This window comes from Astatotilapia calliptera, chromosome 13, assembly GCF_964374335.1.
Source record: "Astatotilapia calliptera chromosome 13, fAstCal68.1, whole genome shotgun sequence".
NCBI lineage: Eukaryota > Metazoa > Chordata > Actinopteri > Cichliformes > Cichlidae > Astatotilapia > Astatotilapia calliptera.
This window is the reverse complement of record NC_137434.1, coordinates 22,381,638-22,408,758: the sequence shown is the minus strand read 5'-3', so window position 1 is coordinate 22,408,758 and position 27,121 is coordinate 22,381,638. Positions and strand designations below refer to the sequence as shown.

At 40.3% G+C, this 27,121-nt stretch overlaps 1 protein-coding gene across 1 annotated transcript; it reads right to left on the bottom strand.

Annotated features, from left to right (window-relative positions):
- Window positions 1-1,427: 1,427 nt before the first annotated feature.
- On the bottom strand, window positions 1,428-26,381 carry adss2 (adenylosuccinate synthase 2). Its single transcript, XM_026189533.2, has 13 exons — window positions 26,143-26,381; window positions 15,678-15,780; window positions 13,803-13,871; window positions 13,661-13,711; window positions 13,403-13,469; window positions 7,747-7,854; window positions 5,989-6,070; window positions 5,744-5,870; window positions 4,486-4,640; window positions 3,964-4,088; window positions 3,195-3,292; window positions 2,789-2,938; window positions 1,428-2,679 (listed from the first exon to the last, which is right to left on the bottom strand). Exons 1-13 carry the CDS (start codon window positions 26,302-26,304, stop codon window positions 2,627-2,629), a joined length of 1,350 nt encoding a protein of 449 aa, XP_026045318.1. The 5' UTR covers window positions 26,305-26,381; the 3' UTR covers window positions 1,428-2,626.
- Window positions 26,382-27,121: the final 740 nt, after the last annotated feature.

The following is a 27,121-nucleotide window of genomic DNA, read 5'->3' as shown; positions in this document are numbered from 1 at the left end:
AGTTTCAGCTTTTATTTCCTGGTATTTACATCTAGATGAGCGGCACAGTCTGGGCCTCACACCGTCCATTTGGGTTCTCTGTAGTCCAAAGGCACGCATGGGGTTAGGCTAATGGGTGATTCTAAATTGATCATATGTATGAATGTGAGTGTGAGCGGCTGTCTGTCTCTAAGTATTGACTGTGATGGACTGGCGACTTGTCCAGGGTGCATCCTGCCTCTTGCGTCATGACAGCTGGGTTAGACTCTATAACCAGGAACAGGTTAAGTTTAACTTTTACAAAATCGCAGCACACTGATCAATTAATTCTCCAGAAAATGTCGTCACAATTCTTGGAAGATCAAACCAACCTCTGTGTGCGGATGTCAGTGATATCTTACATCAGTAGCCCAACACAGATTCCTCGACTCCCCTTGTGCAAGTTTGCACAGAGAGTAAGCCCACGTTCAAATCTAATTTTATATTCACTCTTTACTGAGAATTTTAAACACCACTGGGTTTTGTACATATTTAAACATGAATTTAATGGTGAAGCTTGCTCAGATTCTGTGACACTTAAGTCTCTAAACTTACACAGTCGCAGCTTTTCTTCCATACTTCAAATAGGCACAGATGTTTTTGAGCTGGACTGACCAAAATGTTTAAACTGCTCACACATTCATACAGCATGTTTCCTGTTGCTCACACTCATTTCACAGCTGCATTTTTCTTCACTTTTTTCTAAAGTTGTAGTTTTTTTCCCCCCACAGCTAACCATGGGTGAGTTTGTGGTACAGTGTTGTTCCACAAGGTCCATTGTTTAATCATGGATATCTCCTCTCAGTTTAAGCTTTCACCTCTGGGTAGACCAACATGAAGACCAATGAGAAAAGCATGTTATTCTGAAGCTGAGAAACTGGAAAGAAGCTGAGCAAAGTCAGTAAAAGTATCTGGATTGTCCTGAAAAAGAAATGATGTACAGAGCAACAGGCATCTAAATGGCTCTCCAAGCTAAAAAAAAAACAAAACAAAAAACAAGAGCTGATAAAACACAAATGGTGAAAGCAGCAAGGAAACCCCCAAAACACTAATGAGACTTTGAGAACAGCAATGCAGAGGCCACACTGCAAGATGCCAACCACTCACCAGCAGCAAAAATCAAAAAACAGGATTGCAATTTACAAAACTGTACAGATATGAGCTCCATCAGTTAGGGAACAGCTTTATGGCCTGATGGGACAAAGCTTAACTACTACCATATAGATGGAAAGACCAGTGTCTGCAGAAAAGCATGGATCTGCTCATGATCCTAAACATACAAGCTCATTTATAAAGCACGGTGGAGGTGCTGTCATGGCTTGGGCTCCGTCGCTTTCATTGATCATGACTGCAGTAGCAAAATGAATGAAGAAGTCTCCAAAAACATACTCTGACAATTTACAAAGAAATTCATCCAAAATAATCAGGAGGATCTTTATTATGTGGCAAGATAATAATCCAAAGCACACCACCACCTCAACAAAGGACTTCAGCAGGATACATAATGACCATGCACTTAAAAACCTGAAAACCCCAACAAATCTGACAACTACATGATGGTGCAGTAAAATCCTGTAAAGGCATGACCAGTGAAGAAACAGGAAATCTAAAGTTTATTTAATGTATACTGAATAAAAGCTGAAACTTTTTTGTGTCTCTTCTCATGATCACCTTTTGATCCAACACACAAAATGTCTTCATTGCACAGAACTGTAAATGCAAACAATGTCGTCATCCACTAAGGTGGGGATTCAATGCAGTACTCTAAATCAAGACTGTGGAATTACAGTCTTGCAGAAAACTGGGCAAAAAAAAAAAAAAAACAGCATACATCGAATCATTGCCTTCATCCCATGTTACCAGAACAATGTGCTGACAGTGCAAAGACAAAACAACATTAATCACAAGAATGTGAGGCGTGGAAAAGTGCTGACAGACTAATTTGATTTGTTTACTTCGAAAATCTAAGTTACATTAACATTTCTGTGCCTGTTAGTGGTTAGAGGAGAGCTCACCTGCTGAGATTAATCCTTAAAACTCAAGCGTTCCCACAGCGATCAGTGGAAGCAACCGCTAGCTACGGAAAAAATTTAAAAGCTAGGTTTTTTTTTGTTTTTGTTTTTTTGGAGTTGAATGACAAGGCAAGTTTTAACACTGAGAACACAGAAAGACACATTTAAAATATAAACCGATCCCTTTATCGTGTGAGGATGCGCCGTACACCTGGAAGAATAAAACATAAAGCACATACAGTCCAAAGCATCTAAAGTGCTGAGGGGGAAAACACAGCGCGTTAAAATCACAGCATAGATCAACCAAAATACAGTCAAACAATGTGTTCAACCAAACGAGCGATCCGGTGCCTGCGTGTCTCGTGGCCGTTCCTTCACGCCCTCACCTGATGGCAGCTGGCGTTGCCCAGTGTGTTGTATATGAAACAAAACGCTGCAATGTTAGCAGAGCGCCTTGTGATGCTGTTTTAATAAAGTTTAAAACTGTTAAAAATCCAAACAGACTGGAGAAGTCCAGTCCGGCACAGTCTGATGACGGTGGCGTCTTTGTTTGGAGGTTTAAAACAGGTAGGTAGGCTGTGTTTCTTTCCATTTGTCTAGAAGAGCTGGATCATGGACTCCCGGGACTTCCCTACTCCGATCCATTTGACTGATGAGGTGAGAAGCAGAAGAAGCAATCATCTTAGGGGAAATACTGAAAATCTATCAATTTAAAAAGCTGCTCATCAGTTCTTGCACTTCCATGCGTGACTTCTTACCAGGCACTCCCACATGCTCCTCAATGAAGCGAACGTATTTCTGTGCGTTCTCGGGCAGCTCCTCGAAGCTTCTAGCGGCCGAAGTGTCGCTGTCCCAGCCGGGCAGGGTCTCGTACTGAACCTCCACACGCTGCAGCACCTCCTGATTGGCTGGCACAAATCAATAACAGCATCACACCATTAACTTGACAGTAGGAATCACTCGAAGGGCAACAGCAACAGATCGATGTGTTCTCTCTGAAAACGGAGCTCTCTGTAAATGATCAAATAGACTGGAAGAAGAGAAAAGGCTGCCCGATGATCTCCCATGAAGGCAGAAGATTCTCCACCTACCAAGATCCAGTTTAAGACTACCAAGCAAAACAAAATTCATTAACATAGCTCACATGTTCAAATTTTTCCTCACCTGGAAAGTGAGGTATAGTTTGGTTGTCGACTTTGTACCCTATGCCCACTTTGATCTCGGTGAAAACGTCAAGTATGTCGAGTTTGGTGAGAGCTAAACTGAAAGAGAAGACGGACAGCTTTACAACAACTGGATAAAGATACTTTATATATTTTTACAGTAAATCAGTAAACAGATAAAACAAATCTGCTTTAAACAAAATGTGACAAAAGGGATGAAAAACTGTCAGAAAACAAGAAAAACAAGACTTTTTAAAAATGAATAATAGTCACCGGCAAAACCTATTAGCGGTCCTAAAACCTATTAGTGGTCCTAAAACCTATTAGCGTCACATCACAATATTCAATTCAATTCACAAAACAGTTGCCTCAAGGTGCTTTGTATAGTAAGGTCAAGATCCTGCAATAATACAGAGATAACAGAGAAATCCCCGACCATATGACCAAGTGTTTTGGCGACAGTGGGAAGGAAAAACTCCCTTATATCCATGTAAGCTTTTAACAGAGCAGTTCCCTCTCTTCTTCTCTTCCTCTAAATACTTCATATAACATATAAACAGGTTACATGATGTCCTGAAGTGTTTAGATACAATAATCAAAGATACAGAAACTTCCTTCTGTAGGGACACAAAACCAACTTAGTGACATAATCTCGCCAAAGTGTTGCGACTGTGCCCTAAGGTGCCCAAGCATCCTAACTGGAGTTGTGACTCTACTCTAAAATACTTTCTTTTCTCTTAAAATATACAAAAAAATGATTTAAAACTCACGCAGTGAAGCCATTAATCATATGTGCATATTTGATGAGCACCAGATCCAGCCAACCGCACCGTCGTTTTCTGCCTGTGGTCACGCCGACCTCCTTCCCTCGAGTCTGCAGCAGGTCTCCGATCTCCTAATGAAAACAAGAGTCTAAACTTGAACATCAGTTCTTATGTAGGTTTTCTGTAAATGTTTGCAATCGCAGAAAACAAAAATACTCTAAATTTGTCTCTAAATCTTTGAAACGAATTCTAAGCTACAGCTGGTTTACTGCTGGCAGTGTGGCAAAACTCCTCCAGGTGGTGCTATTTGAAAATCTACTCATATTTCACACAGACAAATTAAGTGATTAGGCCATGTTTTAACCATGCAGACACAGTAGATACTGTATGTACGAAACAGTTAATGTGTATGTAACGTGCAGCTTTTAATTCTCCATGTGAAATATGAAGTCGTGCTTATTAAAAATAAAACCCGATCTGAACCAAACTTTTATCGTGTTTATATTTCGTATCGGTGTGTGCTCGTACATTCTTCTGCTCTGAGGGGAAAGCACCGATGCCCACTCTTGTGGTGTACGCCTTGACGACCCCATAAACCTCGCCGACGTTCTGAGGCGGCATCCCGAGGCCCGTGCACACCCCGCCCACCGTGCAGTTGGACGACGTCACAAACGGGTACGTTCCTGCAACGACACCAGAGGTGAAGTCGGGTCATACTTTCTCATGTCACATCTCCTTTACTGGTGTGAGCTCTGAAAAGGTGATGTCATCGCAGGCTTGTTTTAGCAAGTGTCCTGATTTGTACTGATTTGTACAAAGGCTTTCATATTTGTCCAGAGATTTGTGACAAAACCTGCAAAACAAGCTGTGACTGGACTAGAAACCAGATGGCTTCTACGTGACACTCAGTTAAATTTAAAGTAATTTTCCTAGTCTGTCCTGTTGTCTGATTAGACCTGCGGTTGCACCTTAGGAAACATACAGACAGACCGACACAAACAGAACAATCAATCAGAAAAATGACATGCTTGGAAATTTTTAAAAGCAAATAAGTGCTGGGATCACAAAACCAGTTGCTGGAGGCTGCTGACATGGAGGTAAACCCATTGTGAGGAGAGACTGTTGTGTAATCAAACAGCAGTTTTGGTGTCTAAACCATCAAGCGTGTCCTGTCAAAGTGCTCTTTATGTAAACGCCGACACCCTGCATGCTCCCATGTGACATGTTCTGATCATGTGTAGATCCAGCCTGTCAGAAAGAGGGGATGTGTTTCGCTCTGACACCACAGAAACTACAGGCATCGTCTCTGGATCATGTTGAACTTTGACTGTAATTTAATCTGCTCTCAATGACAGGTTTATGCTCTTACAGAGAGATATTATGGTTAAGTCTACCGTATCATTTAATGAAAGGAACAATCAAATTGTCATACTTTAAAGTATTATGAGAACAGTTAAAGAGGCCCTCTAATTCTGATCAACTGACCGATAGACTCAGGGTGCCTCCGTGCTCATGCACAGGTGAGTGGTTTGAACTTGTGATTGTGCACGCCAAGCCCAGATGCACAAAGCGCAATAATAACGCTTAAACTTACCATCGTCCCTACCCTGAGCTCCATGCAGGCTTTTGCAAAGAGCATCACAAAGCTTTAAGTGTTTCTTGGACAACGTCATCAGCTCACCGTGGGTGCACTAAACAGCACTTTGCAATCAGAAACAAGATTTATACTGACACTACAGGTTAGCACAAAGAAACAAAGAAGTGAAGTAAACACTGATTTACTGACCAAAGTCGATGTCCAGCAGCGCTGCATTGGCTCCTTCCACCAGGATTTTCTTAGGAGGACCATGAAGTGCCTCGTACATGTAGTGCACACCATCTCTTACCATGGGCTTGATCTGCTCAACATAGTCCTAAAATAAAAAATAAAAAAAAACTCGCAAAAAACCCAACATAAATAATAAATAAAATACAGGGAGATCTGCAAAGAGCACAGCTAAATGTTTTCAGATTTCCTTTTAGTTTTATTACCTTTAACTTGAGCAGCTCTCCGTCTATGTCGATCTTTAGAGTGGGGTACATAGACTGGTACTGCTGGGCCAAAGCTTTATACCTGCAACAAAGAATGATTCTGATTTATTTCAATCATTCATGCACCTTGGTCACACTTTTCATTTTTGTTTGCATTTTAACACAAATGAAAAATAGCAGCACAGAAAATAACTATCGGTTGGACTATTTCCCCCCTCCTTTTCTGGCGGGGAAGTAGGAACAACCAGGAATGGCCACATTCAGAAAGAGATCAACCCTTTGAAGGAGGTCAGTGAAAGTAGAAGGGTTTAGCATAGAAATTCAAATGTCTATCATGGTGTTACCTACTAGGCCTGTGCGATCAAACTCATTTTTTTCTACCTCCAATGATTATTAAAAGAATACATATGAGATAAAGATATTTTTTTATATTTCTTATTTCTTATTTTCCTTTTACATTACCCTCCATAAAACTCCCCTCCCATACTGTGACATGTCCACTTGTGCTTTTCACTTGAATAATGATTATAGTTAAATAACACTAGCAGATTTCTGTTGGTCTGTGTGAATACTTTGGGGTTGCTTCCTTAATCACAATGAGTTACTACAGCAGGTAGCAACTGGTTGGAAACTTTATTTTAATTAATCACTTTGCATAACCGTCACCTAAGTTGTAAAATTCTCCCTGTAAGTATTCAAAACCACCTTGAGATGACCATAACAGCTGAACCATCTTGAATTTCAACTCTGAGTAAGTGAAGCAACTTACAGAGCTGGATTTCATCTGAACACCTGCTTAGATCTGCTTCCAGTAAAAGCGCCTGAGTTTATGGCACCGAAAAAAGGCTCGTCAGCCAGTTAAAATTTCTGAGCTCGGTGGTTCAAAAGATATAAAATACTACTCAGCCTTTAATTAATTAGTAATCTTAAACCTTTGCATAGTGACAGTGTCACTGTCAGGGTAGGCTGAGCGGTGACTGCAGAAATGAAATGTGTTTAAACAGTTCAACTTTATTTTTGTTTCACTTCTACAGTTGTTTATTAATGCAGCATATTTAAATTGCAAACCAGTCCACCTGAAACTAAACTAAACAACCAGCTTCACACCAACTTCAGCTTCTGAAAAGTAAAGATAAGATATTTTATTTAACCCTTACTTACAGAGACAGTCCCGTTGAGACTCAATGTCTCATTTACATTTACTTATTAATGGAGCAAATCCACTGGTGGAAGTCTGTGGGGAAGTGACCCTCAGCTGCCTTCCTCTGTGAGCTCTGTGAACGCTTTCCTGATAACTTTACGGACTCGATCACTAGTTTAAGATTACACTGAATAAAACCTGGAGTTCATTTTGGAAAGTAGAAGTCAGGAGGATTCTCCAGGGTACGCTCATTAGCTAGCAACTTTCACAGGCTTGCGGTTTCACAGCCAGATTCACCCACTGGTTGGTCACATGCCGTTTCAAAACACTAGATGGCGATGGTGGAAACACTATTTTACTAACCAATGGGTAACACGGTGGTTGCATCCAAGTTTTATATCATTTATGGTCTAAACTATGGTCTAAAGCTTTTTTTGTGATACTGGCACAACAGCAACAGTTACAAGACAACCAGACTCCTGCTGCTGATATGCAAAAGTGATCAGGGTGAACGAGCACTGCATGTTGAGTGTTTATAGACTGTGGGCCTTTCCAGTGTCCAAACCTGTATTCTGAAAGGTAGATGTGACATATATAATGTTGTTGGTGAGACTGACCTTTCAGAGAACTGTGTGAAGTCTGCCAGCAAGTCACATATCCTGAGCCCGGAGCGTGCCGCCTTAGCCGAGTACACCGGACCAATCCCCTTCTTTGTCGTCCCGAGGCTGAGCAAGGCCAAGAGAGGAGGGAAGGAAACACAGAGAAAAGAAAAACAGCATTTACATGCAGTCTTACTCCGCAACATGAACTCTGAAACTGTAAAATCATTTCATGCTATGCACAGTTGCACACAAATGAAAAAGGAGCAGCTCAGTGGTTATCACAAGAACAAAAGTTCATTACGCTGTTTCTAAAACAATACAACATAAAAAACATTTGACCTGCCACCTCTCATTTAATATCACTAAAACGGTTTCAAGTTATAGTCACAGACTAGCAAGTCCAAACTCGTGATGTGGAAACTTTTATTCTCTGAAAAATGACAAAATGCAGATGTTTAACTGTCACTGAGCCATTTGCTTCTTCTCTACAGACTCCAAAATATTATAAACTCAGACAGAAAGCATCTTCTCACACTAGAGTATTACAGTCTGACGTGCTATCACCACAGAATTACTACAGAGACAGCATGCCCACCTAAATACACATCTACATACAAAAGCTTACCATGTCATCATGTACCTCTAATAAGACGCCCTATTAAAAGGAAGTCTTGGCACAGCAGAATATTTACACCATACATGCAACTACAGAACAGAAATAGATAAATATGCCCTACAGTTATTGCACTTCATCATCAGTGCAGCCAATATAACTCATGTAGTATCCAGTAACCATATGTGCCAATGTGCATGAGTGAAAAGTCAGCTGTTTCTGCCAGAGAAGTAAGAAAGTAAGAAGGAAAGTCCAGTCGTACAAACCTTTGATTTATTTTTAAACACATTTTTGCTTTATCTGAAATATTGCATCATTTGACATCTTAATAACACTTATTTAAATACAACTGTCAGAGATGTTTGAAAAGGGATGAACTCTTAAGTACAACTGGGAACAAACTCAGAAACACTACACTCACTGGCTATTCTGTTATGTACTTCTGTTCAACCGCTCACTGATGCAAATATCTAATCAGCCAATTATATGGCAGCAACTCGGTGCAATTCAGCAAGCAGACATGGTCAAGATGTCCTGCTGAAGTTCAAACAGAGCAGCAGGAGTGTTTCTAGTTCCTTGTGGAATCTGTGCGACAACAATTAAGTCACTTCTGACGCAAAGGGGAGCCCAATCTACAATAGCTGTGATAAAAAAAACTGTGCAATATAAAGCATGATATTTCAGTGGAATTAAATTGGATTTAATTTGAGCTTTACCCCCAAAGTTTGAATACAGTACGGAATAGTAGACTTTACATTTAAAGTGAGGCAACAAAATTTGAAAAGAAATATTAGACAAGTGGAAAATTAAATGTGTGCAACTTAATGTCCATTTTACTGGCAAATGAGTGATCTTACAGCAGTGCAAAGCTGGGAATGAGTGACGCATCATCTTTTTTCAAATATTTGTAGAAAACTTTAAATATTAATTTATATATTAAAGTTTTTGTTTCTTTTTTACTTGGAATGCTGGTAAATTTGTCAGAGATGAAATTTATGACAGTCGCACAGAGATCCCAGCCTTGAACTGTTTTACAGACACTTTTAATTTTATGGTAGAATAATCTTGATTATGAATCTTGATTATAACATGGAATTGAGAGTTACTAACTTAAATGTGTGAGGTTAGATCAGCAGTATAACACCGGCTGCTGTGATATTCCAGCACTCTGAATTGTGTTGCCTGGTTCTGTGATCGTATTCTGCTCTGACTTTCAGCAGACCTTACACTACAGCGTGCCTGCAGATGCTGGAAATCCACCAGCCTGACATCGCAATCTGCTGAAAGCTTATAATGACTCGGCCATTAAAGCACATGCACTCTGTCGCTCTCAGAAACACGTGAGCCGGCTGTGAGTTTGGGACAGTGGCTGCTTTTAACAGGAGTATGCTGGGTCTGAATTTAGATTAGCATTCTGAATGTTCCTCAGGCTTAGCATAACATTCCTCACACATATCAGTATGACGCAGTGCCCGGGCGAGTACTGAATTAGATGATTGAATATCTCGTTTTACTACCTATTTTATTGCTTGTGTCCTTGTGGAGAGTTTAGAAGGCAGACCGTCAGCAGGAGCCTGCTGCTTTACTTAGTCACTTGTTGACTGTAGCTGTGCTACTCTGTCTCGCGCTACAGAAACAACACCTGCTGCAGGGCTGCTACTCTCTGCCTGCCCTCCAACTTCTCCGAGGACGCCTCCAGGCAGAGGAACGCGTAGGTTACACGCACAGTGTCACTGTGGAGAGACGTTCGTGCACACATGCAAAGTAAAGATAAGCCTATGTGTGAATAAGTAAAGGAGAAAATGCTATATCTATCTTTTTAAGTTACTATATATAATATAATGGGCTCTGTGATATGTATCCATATGGTTTCAGATACAGAATAAAACAGTATTGTATATATGAATATAGTTCTGTTACATTTTACAGGATCTAGCTAATTCTGTCCCCAAAATTGGAAAATAACTCAAAGTTTAAAGGTATTCATACAAAATAAATTAACTGTGCAGGTGAGGGAGCACACAGAAGAGTCTGTAGATTTGTTCATGCAAATAAATCCTGGTTTATTTTCTGAGACTTTTACAATTTAACAAACTACTTTCGGTCTGTACTGACCCATGAAATGGCCAAAGTCACACAATGACACAAACTAACGACACTAGACTAGACAGACTCCCATTTGTTGTGAGGATTTAATTAATAGTAGAGACAGAGTAAGGCCCTCTTACTCTGTCTGATGGCAGGTAAACCTATTATTGAAACCATCAGCAAGAGATATTAAAAATGCTTTTATTAAGGCCTCACCTGCACAAGCCTAGAGACCTGTGGGAAATCATCTGGTGGTCTCTGGTCACAAATGAAAATCATGCATTCCCCAACAGGCTGCTGGCAGCTGCTGTGAAATCGACTGCTAAACTCCATTCATGCAGGCCTAGAGACCAGTTAGTGACCTCCTGGTAACCACCGGTCTAGAGGAAAATGTGTATTCTGAGATTAGCAAGCCAACGAGTGGTTGCTGATGGTCACAGGCAGGTTGCCACAGACACCAGTAGTTTGTATGGAAGATGTCAACTTGACCGGAAACACTAACTACTCACCAAACAGTGTGGAAAGTGTGAAAAATTCAACACAAACATTCACCTTCAAAAAGTTAGACCTTTTAAGATGCGAAGTGTGGCAAACTTTTGACTTTCAAGGTGGCTGGTCAACATTTCAGTGTTGCTCAGAACTTTTTCAAGTTTCACTGCAAGCCAGAAATTAAATTAAATTAAATTAGATTAAAATGAAAACTGCATCTGCAGGGAGAATAAAGCAATCACAAGGCGATTTTTGTGTGTTCCTTCTCTGCAACCAAATCACACAAAAGCAGATGTGATCGACCGAGTTGTCGATGAAAATTTTTCCCTAGCGGCTGGAATTTGCCAGAGGACGTTGTCGACCGGTCTCTAGGTCTGTGTGAATGAGGTTTATCTTCCAAAGTACTATAACACTCTTTGGCAGCAATTACCCAGTTTAAACCTCCCGACGGACTACAAACAACATTAACATATTATGTTTTAAGCTGTTTTGTTTAACAGCTGAATATTTACACATCGAGCAGCAACAGGATGACATTAAGTCCAATAATCCGCTTTTAACTCCTCGTGGAAATATCTGGCATTTTGGCTGCTAAATCCTCCACGATGTTCACCATCTAGTCTCTTTGCCTTTCAGCTGTTTAGCGATGAGTGCACAGAGTGGATGTTCAGAGATCCTTGTGTAAAATTACACTATGAGAACACAGAAAATGAAAGGTGTGCATGGAGCCGAGAGTCACCACGATGCTCTGCAAAGCCGAGGGTGGGAGCAGTTTTAGGTGTTATTACAAAAAATGTCAGTGCTTCAAGTTTGTATGTGAGGATCAATGTCGTGTTTATTTATAGAAAGGAGACTAAGATGTTTATAGAAGAAATCCAACATGCTGGGATCGTGTTCAAAGGTGCCGTAACATTCTTCTACCTGGATTTACAGTCATACTGTTGTTAACCGCATTCAGCAGCTACTAATGGTGCAACGGATCAAAAATCTCACGGTTCGGATCGGTTCAATTTTCGGATCAGCAAAAATAGAAAAAAAAAGACAAAAATTTGACTCGCCATTTACTTATTTAAGTATTTTTTGCCTATTAAAAAACATTCAACTGAAGATTCATTCCACGCACTTATATAAAAACAAATTAAGGTGCAATATGGACATTATGGACCATGCTGGGCATCCTCTGCATACGGCCATAAACAACCAGGAGTCTGTTCAGTGACAGGTTGCTTCTCCCAAAGTCAAGGACCAGCAGACTTAAAAAGTCCTTTGTCCCACACGCCATCAAACTGTTTAACTCCTCGCTGGAGGGGAGAGGGAGGGGAAACGGGGACAAAGGAGGGGCAACAAATAAGCTGTAGTGCCTTTTCACTGTGCAATAGTTTTTGTTAATATCCAACGGTATAATAGACTCACAATACTTGAAATGTGCCATTCCTTGTATTCTTATTCCTAATTATTCTATTTATCCCCTTTGTATACTCTGTATTTATATTTGTGTATATATGGTATATTTCTGCTCAGATTCTGCAACTTCTGTCGGTGCTGTGCTACTGGAAACTGAATTTCCCGGAGGAACCCACCCGAGGGATAAATAAAGTTTCATCTAATCTAATGTGATCTATAGGGCAGTACAGGGCTTTGTATCTACCACTCCGCTGTGATATAACAAGCGGTCACGGTCACGTGGCTTTCCGTTGACCTGGAGGTCCACCCATTTGTAGTTAAGGCAACAGAAGATGCCTGGGACAGTTCAGCCATAACTTTAAACTTCTCCTGCGCATACTTGCTTGGAACGATCTTGTCACTGAAGTGGACGCGCAACGAGATATCATAGCGTGGCTCAAGCACGTTTATCACAGTTTAAACCCCTTGTTTTGCACAACGGAATACGGCCTCCCGTCTGCAGCTAAACACCCCAGTAGCTTTTGTAATATCTTTAACCCGGTTGGATTGGGCAGCAAAGAGCTGCTTAAATGCCGCAAACTCCTCTGCTCCGCCACTTGGACCGCTAGCGCTTGCCATAACCACCGCTTGACAGACCCACCACGCGCACCATACACATACTTTTTTTTTCCCCTTTCTCGAATCTTCGGATCACGCGCATACCGAACCGTGGAGCGGGATCGGTTCGGATTTCGGCTCAACCGTGATCCGGTGCACCACTAGCAGCTACAGCTGGCAGCTGTTAGTGTGTAACATGTGGAATAGTACCCTGACCCTGTGACAGCAAACTGCAAAACTATCCAGAGGCCTGACTAAGATTCACATGACAAAAAGAAAGAAAAGCTTGACTCAGTGCAAAGATGAATACCGAAAACAGAACGCAATCCAAGATAAGGAACACAAGGAGTGGCATTTATTCAATCAACGACTAACTTTAGTGTTTGAAGCTGTGTTTGCTAATATACGGAGTACCTGAAACTTAAAGTGTGTGCACGCTGTGTGTACATTGCAGCCATTTGTAAGCAACAGGTTTCTTACTTCTGGCCTGCTTGCTCTTGTCTCTGCTGTTCCTGAACGCCATCAACCGCTTGGTGGAAGTCAAACACTGCGAAGGAGGGAGAGAGGACACACACACACTCACACACCTCAAAGAAAGCAGAGCTCCCGCATTCACACACACATACACGCGCGCACACACACACACACACACACACACACACTTCTTCTTGCATGCATTCAAACTGTCGCACACTCTCTAAAGTAAACGAGTGCAGGGGCAGATCTGTGAGGACTTACCAATGTGTGCTCTGTCCGAGATGATCAACCGTTTCTCCCAGCCTTTTAGACCTACACACGCATATATGCTGTGAGTTCCACACAGATAACTAACACCATGTTTTGCTCAGAAAAAGAAAAAAAAAGTAAGTACAGCACTCACTTTTTCCTTTGCGTTCATTTTTTTCTGCTTCTTCGAACAGGCCTGGAAGATGGATCACCACACCATTGCCTGATGTAAAAACAAAGCTATGTGACATTACAGTTCTTGGTTTCAAATCAAAAGAGTCAAAGCTGAGTTTATTTCTCTGTAAACTATCAGTATATGCCCTATTTTGGTTTATGATCCCTTAAAGAATACACAAAATTATGTTTAAAGAAAGAAGAGTGACTTTTGATACGAAAGTAAAATGTTTCAATGCCACAGTGAAGGTTCAGATTGTCCTACAACAGAGAAATTACAGGTAGTATAAAATTCTATCATCACCACAATGTCACACTTTGGGATGTTTGAACAGAACGGAGGCTTCATTAATGATATTAGAAACAAAACTTATTACAAAGACAAGTCAAACTTTCTGACATGTTATGCTTCACACACTGTTGATGATGCAGCTCTGTTGGGGGCTGTCATTTGTGATGCTGTCGATCGGAGATGTCCTGAGTAGCTCTATGGAGTGATATCGAGGCCAATCCAGGCTTATTACTCTGGATGAACTAAAATAAACCTGATCAAATTTAAACCCTGTCTTTATAGCACTCCACTGTATTAACTTCAGCCTGCTGGTGTTACTGTGCAGTCAGCCTCTATCAAGCAGCTTTGTGCTCTGAGAGAGTGAAAATTAAGGGCAAATGAGGAGAGAGAGTGTGACCTCTGAAACCCAGACACTAACAGATGTGTTACTGAATCTTAAATCTCTCCTCTGACCAGGGCACAAAGCGTTTAGATACCAGCCTCTCATTTCTGGCCAGAGCTGACAGTTACTTTCACAGATAAGTGATTTTGTTTCCAGCGAATAGTCGCATCGAAAGTTTCTGTGACCTTGAACACACTCATCCTGGCTAATCAAGACTTTTGTACAGTTACAGTTGTTTCATGAGCACCAACCAGTGTTCGTTTCAGTCAGATCTACCCATTACTCCTCGCATCATGGTTCAAAATACATATAGGTGACGCTAAATTTGCCTTGTCTGTTGTTTGTTCTATACTGTCTGCTGTTCAGACCACAGTGGAAGCAAACCTGAATGCGGAACTGGCCAAACAGGATAGCCTGCATCTGGAAATGTTTTAACTTAGTTGGAAGATAAGCTTATCATTCCCATTTGTGGGCAGAGTCGCTTCATTCGACTGTGTGTAAGTTGCATCTAAACCAAAGTCAGCGCCCGTCATTGTGAAAGCAGTCTTAGGTGTGCCTGAATGTAATGCCAAGAGACAGAGCAGAGCTTTCTTTACTCACTGGAGTATTCAAACAGCTGGCTCTAATTAGCTTTTAACTGGAGCTTCATTACGTGGAGGCAATGAGGTAATTACTTTAACCAAATTAAATATAGGAAACAAGGAAATTAGCTATAAAAGCATTAAAAAAGCTCTTTTAATGACACTGTCAGAATGAATGTGCCCACTAAATGAGACGTTCTCAAAATCTACACAGGAGGCAAAGTTATGTCACAACAAACAGAAATAAGCCTCTACACATGAGTGCCACAGTCGTAAGCAAAAACAAAGCAGAAACAGTATTAAGTATTGATAGACTGTACGTGGTCAACTGCAGATGTGTACAGGGACTGGAAGCCTTAAAGGAAAAGTTGGATCCATTAGCTAATGAAATTACTGCAGATGGGTGGATACGATGTAGCCTGCAGTCTGGCTCCGAGTCAAGCCGATCGCACTCGCTGTAAGAGTCGTCAGGATGGAGGCTATATGAGCGATGACGAACAGCCAACTAAAAGGGATCGCGATCAGTTCAAGAAGAAAATAGCGAGGAACTGTGTTTGTATCGTGCAGCAATGTAAGTGTATTTCTGCATGCAATACACACCAATGAAAGCGGTGACCTTGGGGTTGATGATGCCGCTGGGTAGGAGGTGAAAGTCGTACTCGACTGAGTCGACCACCACTGTGTGTCCTGCGTTGTTGCCGCCCTGCAGGGAGAGAGGGGGGGAAAAACAGAAACTGATGACTAAAGCCAAACAGAAACTAGAGGAGGCTCTCCAACTTTGTTTTGAAAAGCCAAATAGTTTGGCGAGAAGCAACAAGCATCATACACAAACCACGAAGCGCTGCCTGTTAGGGTATGTGTTGCTCTGCGCTGTTGCTTAGAAACTTCTGTTTACTTTGAGGTCAGAAAGCAGAGGTATCAACCCAGTTTAAACCTACTGACAGATGCATGGAAGGGCATGTCAAACGAACTGTTGGTAATGTGTGTTAAGAACGCGTTCATAATCCTCTAGTCTGCACACCCAAACACAGCGACATGTTCTGTCAAGACTCTACAACTACAAACGTACACTTTAAGAATATATAATAAAGAAATATTCGTAGTTACGCCTGAAGGACATGGTACTCCAAGAAAGGAAATGAAGCTGGAGGAATAACGAGTTCTTGCGCCCCTCCTTACAACAAGCTGTGATTACAAAAGTAAAAGCTAGACTGAAGTTTATAATATTTGCGTAACAATATGCAATTTGTCTACAGGTTCTAATACTCAGAATTTAGATTTATATAGGGCTTTACAAGCTCTTCAGTCCTTTTCTTGTCAAAATTGGTGCCTATATTAACCATAATCTGTCTTTTTTGTTTATTGAGCCTTATTAGCAGCTTATATGGCCTCAATAATCTTCTACAGTTGAGAAGAGATTACTAGCAAGAAAAAAGGATATGGTAATGCTACTTCTTTCCAACTCCACACTCAGATTTCTAATTTTTAAGTATTTAACCAGTGAGGCAAAGCAACGACACTTATAATAGCTCATCAGACTCTGTGCAACTTTATACAAACACTGTTCACATTTGCAGCAACGCTCGCCAACACTTAAACTGACTTTGACATGTATAAAAGGCCAACTCCTCACACTTAACAAGACGACGCTATCTGCCTGACAGCTAAGTCGGTGAGAAAACAGAACCTCATCAGTTTTTTTTATGATAATAGTGATGATAAATCACAATAGTGATGACAAATTTATGACAAGAACAAAATCAGCTAATCATTCAGACTGTGGACTCTTGGAAGTGCAGGTTCTGAGAAGCGAAAGCAGTATCACTATCGGTGTGTAGACGCTCAGTACTGAACTATATCTGTACACCAATTTGTTTGCAGCACAAGACATCCACTGGCTAAAGGAAACTACAATTTCAGACAAGCAGAGACCATTTAATCTTGTTGTATTTAATCATGCTTCTGTGAGTTAATCTGATAGGATGTAGCACAGACGCCTGCAGATGATTTAGCACATCTGACTTTAGAGATAAAAATGGGGGGACCCAGAAAAGGAACGGTGAGTTCTTGGACTAGAACATCACAATCTGACCTGCTTTACTCCTCTCTTCTTCATGTTTATCAGTCAGATGTTAAGGTAAAAAAGAACACGAGGTACACGGAAAAGAAGGGGAGAAACAAACAGATACTTAAGCAAGTACTTCATTTTTTAAATTTCTTTTTCTTTTGCTGTGATGAAAAATTAAACTGCTGATCCATTTTTTCTGCTGCAGCTTGCGTCACTACCCACAACCCACGGTGCCTATTCAACTTATGCCTGTGGACATAAATCAGGCTCAGCATGTGCTTTGGTCACATGGAGTTATTCCTGGCTACAGCAGCACCCTGAAGGTGGAGAGGGGAAACAGATGGGGGGCAGATGCCTCTCCTTTTTAGATATGACTTTTACGATTCACCCCATCCCCCCAAAGAACCGAAGAACTCCGGTCTTCCAGCAGTCCCATGATCGGCTTCTCGTACCCATCACAAGACACAAATTTTTACAATGGTCACCTACTGCCCTTTAGTTTGGGAACTGCAGGGGCAGTGTGATTACTGCTCTAAGGGTACAATAGAAGGTCTCTGCTATGCAAACATACTTCAACAATAACAGAAATGATTACTATTATTAAAAAAGAGACAAAACTAAAGCTGTAGAAGCTTTTTGACAATAGATAAAGGACCTGAGGAAAAATCTGACCTTGCTGTTGGTAATAATGAATCATGCGACTCTAACCTGGGATAAATGCTTTGATGTGAAAGGAAAAACATGAGTTCATCTTGCAGCTATGCATCTCTTAGCCATTGGAATTAACTGGACAATTAGTCAATCCCTACGTCATCAGGCGCTACTGGTAGTTTCTTCTGAAAGACATAATTACATAAGATTAATTTACAGATTATTTGGCTTCAGCTTTAAGAGATCTTAAGCTGATCCAATCTTTGGATCTTTATTTGGTTAATGTGTTTAAAATGCATTTTTTGCCCCATCCTCTCATTAATGTTGTGATGCAAGTACGGTACTTTTGAAAAGCACTCGTTGGTCTCAGATTTCATTTATTTTGCAAAAATAAGCAGCTTAGAAAAGAGCAAGCAGAAACTTCTACTCAATGTATAAGATTTTAATGTCTCAACGCCTCTGTTTTTACTGCTATGTCAGAATGGTAAGTTGGGTAAGTCGATGTCTTGCTGGCGCATCTGATCTTTTAGGTAGCATCGATTTCCAAAATGAGCTCAGTTCAGCGGTTTTGATGTTCACACTTATATTTTCTCTTCTTTTTTTACTTTTACAACTAATAGCACTGAAAAGAAAACCCAAACTGCTCAAACCCACTGGGCATACCAAACAGCGAACAGCAGGCACACATCGCTAGAACTGATAGAAAGTATTCAACTTACATTCAGCAGGTGGCCAAAAACTCAATAAAAACTTAGAGTCTGAATGACTTTTTGAGTATGATCATGATAATTGGATAACACTCAGCCTTGATGATGAACATGATACTTTTCATCAGACTCATTATTAGATCCTACCTGCAAGATAAACCTGATTTTTACAAATGTCACCCACAGAGTTTTACACAGAGACAGCAGTGGGTTCAGTAGATTCAAAGACATTTACATTTTCAGAGGCTGGGTACGACTCAGTATTTATATCTCAGATCGCTGTCAGATAAATATTGTTTTTTTTCACAGAAGATACTGTGATATACCACAGCAGGAAAAGTGATGCTTGATGGGACACAGTATCTGCAGTTGGAGAAAGAAACACTTTTCATAGACGTTTTGAGAGTTTGGGAGAACACTGGACTACTTCAACCACAAATCCTGCTTTTTAAACTAAATATAGTTATTACATTTGACTTATTTTAAAAAAGCTTTGACGCCTCACCAAACTGTGTTCACGTTACCACACTGAATCCCATGTGTTAGCACAAAAACAGGGACTTTTTTTTAGCGCTGCCGCTTTTCATCTGAATCAAGTAATGTGCAAAACAGTCAAAACCGTTCAGCACCAACTCCGTTCTGTTCAGTCATTTAATGCCAGATAACAACTTTGCTAAACAGATCAGTTGTACCTGACACTTTGTCTCTGAGAACCAGGGAGTCATAGTGAGGACAGGATCTTCCTCCTAAACAGGCTCATGTTTTGTTGGCAACCATTTGCCTTACTCAAGTGTACTCTGACACTAAATTGCAGGTCACTGTCATTTTCTGTACTACCTTACAATGCTGCAAAAGATTAACTACATCTTACGAATCAATCATTAAATAAAATCAAATACCATACTCCAGAACTTGGAGCGTGTATGTATATTTATAAGATATTAACTAGCCGTTGGGGATGCTCACAGTTACTTTTCTTCTTTGTGATGCAAGCAAAAAAACATAAAACAGGCAGGTAGTTTAAGCTAAGGCTGGATGTGATCACACCCCGAGCAACCTTAACAGATTGGGGTTTTTCAAAAAGATTTAGAAGCCCCCTCTAAAAAGTTTTGGCCTTCCACTCGAAAATAAATGAATAAATGAATAAATAAAAGGCCCAAAAAAGAAGCACAGAAGGAGACTGAGATATCCTTTGGCCAGATGAGCTAAACCTAGGCTTTGTTCCACTCCATTCTGGGTTCGTGCCCATGTACAGTTAGGAGCCCATCCAACGGGCAAATGAAAAAAAACAATATAACTGTATTTGTTTAAATGTTTCCTCAATCTATATATTACCAAAACGCAGATCTATTTAAATGATATAATTGGTAGAACACAGTAGTTCATCATACACACTGGTGAGGCTAGTAGTAACTCTCAGAGTCAGCTGGCTAAATGATACAGTACTACAAAAACGAATGAAACAGAAGTGATGGAGGAAAATGGAAAAACTAGCAATGCAGTGAATTTATGACGTGAAACTTTGGTCCAATCTAAATGAAGGAGCCAGGCTGCCCTGACCAGTGCAGGGGTTGCTGCAGCTCTCGACCAAAGCAGTGAATATCGAGAGAATATTTTACCTGCATTATTATTTATGTTTTGTTCAACAAAGAAAGTTCCTTTTCTAATTGGGCAAGAGTATTTTACCCGAGAAGCTCTCTGAGCTCTATACTTTATTACTCTTTCAACATTAATCCGTGAGCAGTAGATCTGACTGTGTTATTGATGAGATTAGCTGAATCAAACCAAGTTGCTCTGGTCCCACCACATAGTTGTGCCCAGGGGTCTTTAACTTAAAATTGACCGCCAGCATCTGCCTCTAACTGGTCACTGTGCAGAAGCTTTCCTGCATATAAAAACTAATGATTAGTTCTCCTTATGTGAATCCCTGTTGTGAGCCAGGAAAAATCCTGCCGTGGTTTGATATTTCCCCTCTTTTTCTGGTAGGAAGGTCTGACTTCAGTTCATTACAGATGATTTATACGATTTTTATCGGATCCCTTTAAGTCTTGAAAGACCAAATGCATCAAAGTCGAAGGGCTAACAGGGCAACAGTCTCTGTTTTCTTTTCCTTTTGCAAACATCTCTATAGAAACTGAGTCGACGTGCGGCAACCACGTCTCCAGCTGAACTCGTACACCATTATAATACAAACCATTGTAAGCTAAACCTACACTGTAAACAAAACTGGACAAAATGGGCTTTAAAACTTGAGAGGAAGTATTATCAGTTTCACCAGATAACCTTGCTTCACAGCCCTTTGTTCTGCATCAGGTACGTTTCCCATCTCCGATCAGGTGATCGAGCCACTCTAAACTTTTAACTGTAAAATGTCTGAATAGTGAAAAACACTTTGTCCAAAATGATAAATAAAAAAGTAAAAATATGACAATCTGGAGCTGTTGTTTAGAAAACTACTTAAATAATCAGCTATTAAAGTACGTGTTGAGTAATTTCAATCCCACATAGGCATCAATGTACTCAGCTATAACACTTTACAGTTTGTATGTTTTCCTTTTGTTAAAAGCACGCAGTCACAGTTTACTTTAATCACTGATTGAATTGTCTTCGCATTGTGCATTCAACGAATGTTTAAACGTTTAAAAGGTGTGAGCAGCTTGTACAGAAATATATTACTGTAAATGTGTTTTGCTGGTATCACGCCCTGTCTGCTACACACCTCTGACTCACACACCCAACTGTCACCAACAGCATCTTAGAGGTCTGGGCTGTAAGGGACACCGAGCAGGACTGCTTGGCAAAGCTGATTTTATAAAAAGACTAAGGGTGCCTGCTGCAGCACTTCACCGCTCACTTACACATCAAGCACACATGTCATAACATCATAATGCAGTGAGGGGAAGCACGTCTGTGCAGGGTCGCCTGACACTCGGCAGATTCACTGGACCGTCTGCGTTAGTGAAAGAGGCTGTTTGATTACAGCAGAATTATAAACCACAATTATTTTGGCTCCTGTTGAAATTATCTGACAGGTTTATACACGCACTTTCCAAAAGTAATTCTAGGCTTATCGAGCAATTCTGTATAATTACATCGACTTCTTTAAACATTAATTATATTTCAGCTGAAAAAAAGAAAGAAGCCACAGACTGTTGTGGGTTAATTTGGACTTTTTTGAGTGGAGAGCAATAAATGTGGTGCAGTAATTGTTTTATCTCAGTATCTTGTTTTATAATTTTGGAAGCCAACATTAAAATTTTAATTAAAAATTGAACCAAGTGCACATCACAAGGTGTTATTAAGCTTTGCTTTTTTATTAGGAACAAGGTTTGCTTATAGTGCTTATCAGTTTAACAGGAAATCCTCCCCATCTGCTGTCAAACAGATTTAAATCATAATTTTGAGATGTTTATTATGCATTTTAACTGCTTTGGTATCGCTGCCTGATTAGAGGATATGGTTAATATTTTGCCGGTTCACTTGGTAGGAGCTTTGTGAGTCTACTTAGTGGAAGAGTGCAGGTTTGAGCTTGAGTTAGAGCAGGGATGTCAAACTTATTTTATATCGAGGGCCACAAACAGCTTACTTTGATCTTATGTGGGATGGACTGCTGAAACTCCAATTTCTGACAGTGTAAAAAGTTTAAATGCATATTTAATCAATTAGATACTTTAATATAAGACAAAGAAGAGATATTTCAACATTTTGCCTCACTTTGTCTACATGGTAAAGAAATACTGCTTTGCTATGCCCTCCTTCACATTTTCCATAACCATCCAACCGGCCAGATCGGGGTCTTTAACGGGCCGATGCTGGCCCCCGGTTCTTATGTTTGACACCCATGAGCTAGGTGAGCTGAAAGGACTATCTTGAGTCTAATTTTCAAAAAAGTTACAGTGCTGGAGGCCAGAACAACACATCATAAATGCATTCACCATATGTTAGTGATCAGATCTTTAAGGTGAAACGGTGTGATGCTTTTCTCTTTTTAAGGCACTTCTCTCAAGCAAGTTTCAAACCTCTGAATCAGATTTTCACACCTTGCCAAGAAGAATTTAAACCAGTGTGTTTCTGAGCCAATCTGTGCAATTACTACAGGGACATGTCGGAAAATCTGTCATCGCAGTTGCTGCAACCAAGAAGTGGGTATACGGAGGATAAATTAACATTGCAGTGAATTGATGTGGACTATCCTGACGCTGTTATTAATTGTGCGTAGGCACAGCCGGATTACTGGAAAGAGGAGGGAGGCACTGGGGTTTTTATTTGTTTCCCTCTTACAGCATGAAGAGGAAGTACCAAAATCACATTTTACCTCATTGTGACAGAGCGATAAAGTATTTAATTTCACCTGCTTTTTGTTTAAATGCATACAAAAACAGTTAACAGAGACAGACTTAACCGTTGAAGCTTTTGCCTAGAAAAGAAAATAATAAACCTGGTGCATAAGCCTGGCAGGCTTGTAAAACATACTGTGATTAGTTTGCTTCCCCACTCCTCACTGCATTACATGCACAGATTCAGGCTGACAAACTGCCTGTTTGCGATCTGCAAAGCTTTGATGCCTTTTCTTCCAAAATAGGAAGTCCTGCGCATTGTTCTGCAAACACAACACACTCAGCTGACTAGTTTGCATGTTTTGTTGCTAAGGCAATACCTAAACCAGTCCAAAACATAAGGTTGCTGCATTTCAAATCCAGACACTGTATGATGCGTAACAACATACATCACAGCCCTAATATAAGCAGTCTGATGCAGCCTTGCCAGACGTCAGCAGTCTTCTTTCTGTTGCTTTCCACAATAACAGCAGGGTTTTAAGAATTTCTTTTTAACTGAGGGTTTTAAACCTTTTTATTTAAGCAGATCAAGGGCAGATACAGGCTGGACAAAAAGAGGAGAGGCATATTAAAAGCCCAGGGATAACATATCCGGGTATTTTAAAGTTGAATCCACTCATTTTGCATGAGGAAACCACAGTGGATGCAATTCAAAAGTCCTTGCAGTCTTTGTACTGTCACCATTTTACTAGCAAGCTTAATTTTATTGTATGTGAGATTATGGGCTCTGTCTTTAGTCTTGCTAAATTAAAAAGGTGAAATTCATTTTGTAGATTGTGGTCATTATTAGAGTCTGGAGGACTACTTAGGGTATGCTCACTGGCTCGTGATTTTGTCAACTACAAGTTGTTAGCCAATGAGTGTGTAGTTATATAGTTCTATATTGTGTATTTTGTTGTACAGTTATTTTATTTTCAATTTAATTTATATATTTTATCTTATTCTTTCCCAGTGTGTTGTACAGTTATTTCATTTTTAACCTTAATTTATATTTTATTCCTTCCTAGTTAAATTTACCCTTTTTAATTTTTCATATTTATTTCCTATCTTATTCATAGCCTTTTCCTTTTTTGTTTTCTTTAGGTCACGAGCAGTTGTCCAAGCATTTCACTACATATCGTACTGTGTATGACTGTGTACGTGACAAATAAAAATTTGAATTTGAATTTTGAAATTAGTGTCCTCTGTGTCACCGTCAGGCCTCAATTGTCATGTCTGGCTTCAAAAGATGGTCAAAAGAACCAATGAGTGGCTCTAGCCATTGTCTATGCAGTTAACAGGTTTTAAAAAAGCTAAAACACTAAAATCTCTCTAAAAGCAAGCTGTGCCACTCTGTGACCATCGTGGTAATGCTTACAGAGGACCATAAGTGTCACGTCAATATTCCTTATAACATGGAGATTCACCCAAATCTCCATGTTGCAAAACTGACCAGGCAACGCTTCACAGAGCAAATGAACAATGTAAATAAAGCATGCTTTAAAAGAAACTGTACAAGGCAAAGAAAGGGGATATTCTTCAATGGCATAGTCAGTCACTTGATCTCAACCCAAGAGAGCAAACAAACAAGCAGCAGCTGAAGCTGGCTGCAGTTAAGGTCTGGCAGAGCATCTCAGGGGAGGACACGCAGCATTTGGTGACGTCCATGGTTTCTACACTTCAGGCAGTCATTGACCGCAAAGGATTTTTATCCAAGTATTGAAAACAGTCCTTATGCCAGTCTCTCCATCTACTTTTGAATTTGTATAAACATGGCTCTAAAATGCTTTTGTATAAAACATACAAAAGCATTGTGGAGTGTATATAAAGTCCTCATATAAAAAGAATTGAAGTGCGTCACTTATTATGAGGTAAAGTAAGTGTCTACAACAAATGCTGATTATTAGTAATCAATTAGTAATCCTTAATTAATGCTTCAGAAAGCAGGAAGAGGGCATTCTTTAGGTTTTACAACACTTGTTTTTGGAGGAAAAATAACCTTACTGACCACTCAAAGTGCCTTTAATTGCAAGTTACACTGTAACCACATATTCATACAGTACTGTAAACTTCAAGCACTTTTTGCAACTCACATCTATGATCAATTCACCAATGTGTGTCGTAGGATTGTACAAGGAAAAGGAGTACTCATATAGGCAAACTGCACGCAGACAGGCTTGGTACCAGGAACCTTCTTTATGTGAAGCAACACCATTACCCACCTTTCCACCGTGGCACTGAGGTACCCTCTCTCAAGGAAACCTTTGACCTCTGTATGACCTCTATTCCTTTTGTGCCCCCATACACATCCCTCCTGTGCTGTTTTACTATTGCACTGTTTAGCAATTCCTCCCATGACACTTTAAAGACCAGCAGGTGCACAGATAGATCGCATGTCACCACTGTCCCATAAAAACATACACAGAGACATGGCATGTACAACTTCAGAGTTTCAAGAGTCTCTAGTTTGACTCCAACAGCATCAGTGTGTTAGAGTTTGTAGTACCTGCACATTTTTAAAGTTTATATTTTTGTGTATTTTGGGTGACGTTTGAAACGCTGTCAAATGTCAACACGGGTCAATTTTGAGGCCAACAGCAATTAAGATTTAAAAGAAGAAAAGAAAGAAGAAGAAAATGCCTTAAGATAACTTTAATTGTGCCAATACCGCCAAGACACAAGCATTAATGAAGAGCTCGGCGAGAATAAACACAAACCGAGGATAGCCGCTGTTTTGCGCCTTCTCTCTTTAAATAACCAGCTCTAGGTATCTGTTTTACGTGTGCACATGAAGTCACCACAGCTTTACAGGTGTTTGGGGAGCTAGGCAGCTAGCAGGAATTCAAGGTGACTTTAGCAAAAACACAGAGAGCCAGCCTGCCTGGGATGTTCGTCAGCCAGGAAATAGTCGCTGGCTTGTTGGATTCAATTCACACGGTCTTGTGAGGATGACAGAAAAAAGGGGGAGGAAGACCCCGCTTTTTCCGGTGCTAACCACTTTCACGAGGTGTGAAATTGGTGAAATCGCACCTGTTATGTTGGGTATTGGTAGTTCGGGACAGTACGGGTGAAGCCCGGCACGAAACAGAGGTGCTGTATAAAAGGAGCTGAATGTATTGCTGTCGAGTTCGTGCAGATTTGTATTTGCATGATTCGCGCAATATTTCCGTGGCGTGACAGCTCCCACTGAGTGGCTGGAAGTCGGAAGCTGACAGTAGGTTTTCATAAAGAATGCGGCAGAACATCAGAGAGGCGGGTGTTTCAGCTAACGAGCAGCAGTTACCTGCGGACTCTCTCCTGACGACAGAGCTCACCTAACGTACCTGGCATCTGCACACCATGTCCGCGTCCTGTGCCAGCAGATCCACAACTTTCCCCTTCCCCTCATCGCCCCACTGAGCGCCGAGTACCACGGTCACTTTGTTGCCAACCGTCGGCCTGGGTATCCGTGTTTTCGGGGCTTCCTGACTCCCGCTGTCCGACATTTCAGCTCGGTACCTGGCTGTCTCCACTCCTCACCGACCTAGACTGGAGGAACTACCAGCAACTGAGCCGAACCGGAAACCTAGCTTATTCTACGCATGTGCGAAAAATTCTTCTTCCCAGTCCTTTCACAATAAAATTCAGTTTTGTCAATGAGCAAAACGTTTCTTTTTGTGCAGCTTCTGTTTCTAGACAAAGAAAAGCACAACATTCTTCTGAGATAATAATATTCCCCGTTTTATCGTATTTTAATTATTTATTTGTTTTTATGTTTGTTCTACCTAAGTACGACTCATTATTATCACACTTTGATTTAAAAAGAACAAACAAACAATTGAAATTACTTATTGCTACTATTATACTAGGAGATGGTTAAATTTAGTACTTTATTATTCTTTCCTATAGCAAACTTTCTGAGCTTGCACAATGTTAATATTCCTATATTTGTTTGTCTGCTTGATGGAAGTTTAAACAGAAAGAAAGAAAGAAAGAAAGAAAGAAAGAAAGAAAGAAAGAAAGAAAGAAAGAAAGAAAGAAAGAAAGAAAGAAAGAAAGAAAGAAAGGAAAAATAAAGAAAAAATATGTTCTTTAAGTAATTTCAAAAATTCCAGTAGATTCTTAGATTTAGAAAAGATTAAATGTTTCCTCTTAATAAATATATGCATGTTTTGATTGCCTGGAGGCTAATATATGAGGGAGTTTAACAGTTAATAACACACTTATTACTATTTTGGTAAAGACTAATTTCATTTTCTCAATAAAAGCTGGAGAAATACTTGCGCTGGATGCATAAAGTACGTGTCTAAATAATTATGAGTT

Excerpts from the sequence above, each read along its gene's own strand:
- adss2 (XM_026189533.2), bottom strand. The coding sequence starts at position 26,304 with ATGTCGGACAGCGGGAGTCAGGAAGCCCCGAAAACACGGATACCCAGG. Across the intron at positions 13,470-13,660 it reads CTCGGACAGAGCACACATTG|TGTTTGACTTCCACCAAGCG; the intron begins GTAAGTCCTCAC and ends CCTCCTTCGCAG. Across the intron at positions 4,089-4,485 it reads TCCCCTCAGAGCAGAAGAAT|GAGATCGGAGACCTGCTGCA; the intron begins GTACGAGCACAC and ends TGTTTTCATTAG.